The sequence below is a fragment of the Seriola lalandi genome, unplaced genomic scaffold (assembly GCF_002814215.2).
Source record: "Seriola lalandi dorsalis isolate HSWRI2012SDOR001 ecotype SW California unplaced genomic scaffold, Sedor1 jcf7180002054951, whole genome shotgun sequence".
Taxonomy (NCBI): Eukaryota; Metazoa; Chordata; class Actinopteri; order Carangiformes; family Carangidae; genus Seriola; species Seriola lalandi.
This window is the reverse complement of record NW_019525502.1, coordinates 929,362-931,770: the sequence shown is the minus strand read 5'-3', so window position 1 is coordinate 931,770 and position 2,409 is coordinate 929,362. Positions and strand designations below refer to the sequence as shown.

The following is a 2,409-nucleotide window of genomic DNA, read 5'->3' as shown; positions in this document are numbered from 1 at the left end:
CAGTCCAAAAACAACAAATTTATTCACCAATCACAAACAAAACAGTCATTCTAATTAATATTCTACACATACGTTCCACCTCTATACATGCTTCTATCCAAAGTAGTTTACAAGTGAGGGACATACTTTTAGTGACGGCGAAGTGAAGCTTTATGAACCAGTGAAGCTTTCAACACAGTTGTTTTAAAAAAGTGGTTCATTACTTGCTTTTCAAATCAGAGCTCAATGGCGACCTCTGCTGGTCAAAGAGAGGAAACGCGCTGGGATGCAAAATGGCACTACGACTCTACCACTGTGCCATTCAACTGCACATCACTTACACAGCTTCATATATAAACAACTAACTTACCATCAACAAAAAGAAAAAAAAAAGGAAAGCAAATACAGACTTCTTACATGCCTCCTTCACATAAACAGGAGTTTCTCACCAGGACTACTCTTATGTACAATATATGATTATTACTCTAAACAGTGATCACATTAGGGACTTTAAGCAGCGACAGTTGAGGTGATGACTGCGGTGTCCATATATATACCAGTGCGTTGCCATAGTGATGGAGATCAAAGATCACTAAGCAACATTTAACTCCAACAACGGCTACTTCACTACTTCAGGAAACTGAATCGGTTCTGAAATGTCTCTTAAATGGCAGAGAGCTCTTGATATTTGCTTTAGAGACAATTTAATATCAAATCAATCAGTTTGTATAAATCCGTCTGTTTCAGCACCACGGACAGCGTCGTGTTTCATCAATACACAGAGGATGGAGGTTAACAATAGTTTGTGCTGACATGTCTATGAATAAACTGGAAAAAGAAATTAGGAGGTATCTTTGACAAATATACTCATAATCCATAAAACTACTGACGGTATAATTTAATAGAAATGAAATGACAGTGTCAAATAACTGCTAACTCTTTAACGTATCACAGGGTACAGCAAACTAGTCTTTCTCCTATAGTAGACAGTTTGGCTGCAATGGTAGGAAGTGTCAACTATGTCATCGAATCACGTTGCAGCTGTCCTTCAACCGTCGCTGCTTTAAATCCCTACTGTCTGGTTACAACATGGCACAGTCTGATTGGAGAGACGAGAAAGAGGCGACGCAGAGCCGACATCTGCAGGTGACACTTTAAAATAAATGGCGTCACAACCAGCACAAAAGATCACACTCAAAGGGTCACGTAATCATACACCGCTGAAAGTGCGAGTTCAAGAACTTCTTGTCTGAGTGAATTTCTTGTAGATGTTCTGTCTTCTAGTCATTGGACGTGGCATTGTTTTTCAGCTTCTTTATGTTTGATGTTTTCCAGTTCTTCTCTCAGTTTTCTCATTTTTTCCTCCAGGTTAGGTTGACTTTGTTCTCCGTGTTGTTTGGCTCTCTCCATTTCAGATATTTTTGCTTCTAATGTTCTTTTCATCACTTTCATTTCTTCGTCTTTTCTTTTGATTAACTTCTGCATCTCTTCCTCATTTATAATTTGTTTCATCTCAGCAGTGAAGCAGCTGCCGCCATTTTGCTTCACCATGGTCTGGATCTTGGTCAGCAGCTCCTGCACTTGTGTGCGGTTTGATTTTTCTTTGTTATTAAAGACTTGATATCTTCCTCCACAGTCGTTTATTAGTTGTTTGACAAAGCCATCGCAATTTTCAATGTAACCCTCAAATGACTGATCGTCCAGGGCTTCTCCTCTGGTGAATATAATGATGATGAAATCTCCAGACTTTTGGCCAAAAACCCTCTTGATCAGTTCCACAGAGTCTTTCTCCTTTGGTGTAAAACTCCCAATCTGCAGAACCAGTAAGAACACATGAGGTCCAGGAGCCAACATGCCGAAGCATCTCTGAAGCTCCTGTTTCATTTGATCATCAGAGAGAGTTGTATCAAACAGGCCGGGAGTGTTGACCACAACAACAGGCCGTCCATCAATCTCTCCAGTTGCTGTTTCACAAGACGTGGTTGCTGGTTTTGGGGCGATTCTGGTTTTGAACTGATTTTTGCCCAAAATGGTGTTTGCTGTTGCACTCTTCCCACTGCCAGTCTTCCCAATCAGCACCATCCTGAGAGGCTCTCTGCTCTGCCTCTCATCATCACCTCCCATCCCACTCCTCTGTCTGACACCCTGAAGCTCAGCTTTGAGTTGTGAAACCTTCTCCATCTGAGCCTTGGTGAACATGTCCTTTGTGAAGCACCTGGATCCTTCAGCTGTCATCTTGTCCACAGCCTCCAACACTTCAGAGATCTGATGTTTCTTCTTGACGTTGACAACAACAGATCTTCCTCCACAGCTCTGAAGCAGCTCCTGGATGTCTCTGCTCTTTCTTATAAAGTCAACAACAGCTGGAGCTGCAGGATCTGACTCCACAGTGAACAGAATCATGGTGAAGTCATTGACTGGAGAGCTGAA

General features: G+C 41.7%; 3 protein-coding genes across 3 annotated transcripts in view; all 3 read right to left on the bottom strand.

Annotated features, from left to right (window-relative positions):
* LOC147817491 (uncharacterized) overlaps positions 1-2,409 on the bottom strand; it is a 75,376-nt gene that overhangs the window by 28,299 nt on the left and 44,668 nt on the right.
* The window catches only part of LOC111645428 (GTPase IMAP family member 8-like), a gene marked incomplete at its 3' end in the record, with an annotated part of 61,805 nt that overhangs the window by 15,313 nt on the left and 44,083 nt on the right, over positions 1-2,409 (bottom strand). The gene's annotated exons all lie outside the window — the stretch shown is intronic.
* The window catches only part of LOC147817495 (GTPase IMAP family member 8-like), a 17,598-nt gene continuing 15,189 nt past the window's right edge, over positions 1-2,409 (bottom strand). Inside the window, exon 8 of the mRNA XM_087170514.1 lies at positions 1-2,310. Coding sequence (XP_087026640.1) covers positions 1,264-2,310 — 1,047 coding nt within the window. The 3' untranslated portion in view covers positions 1-1,263. The remainder of the gene's footprint in view (positions 2,311-2,409) is intronic.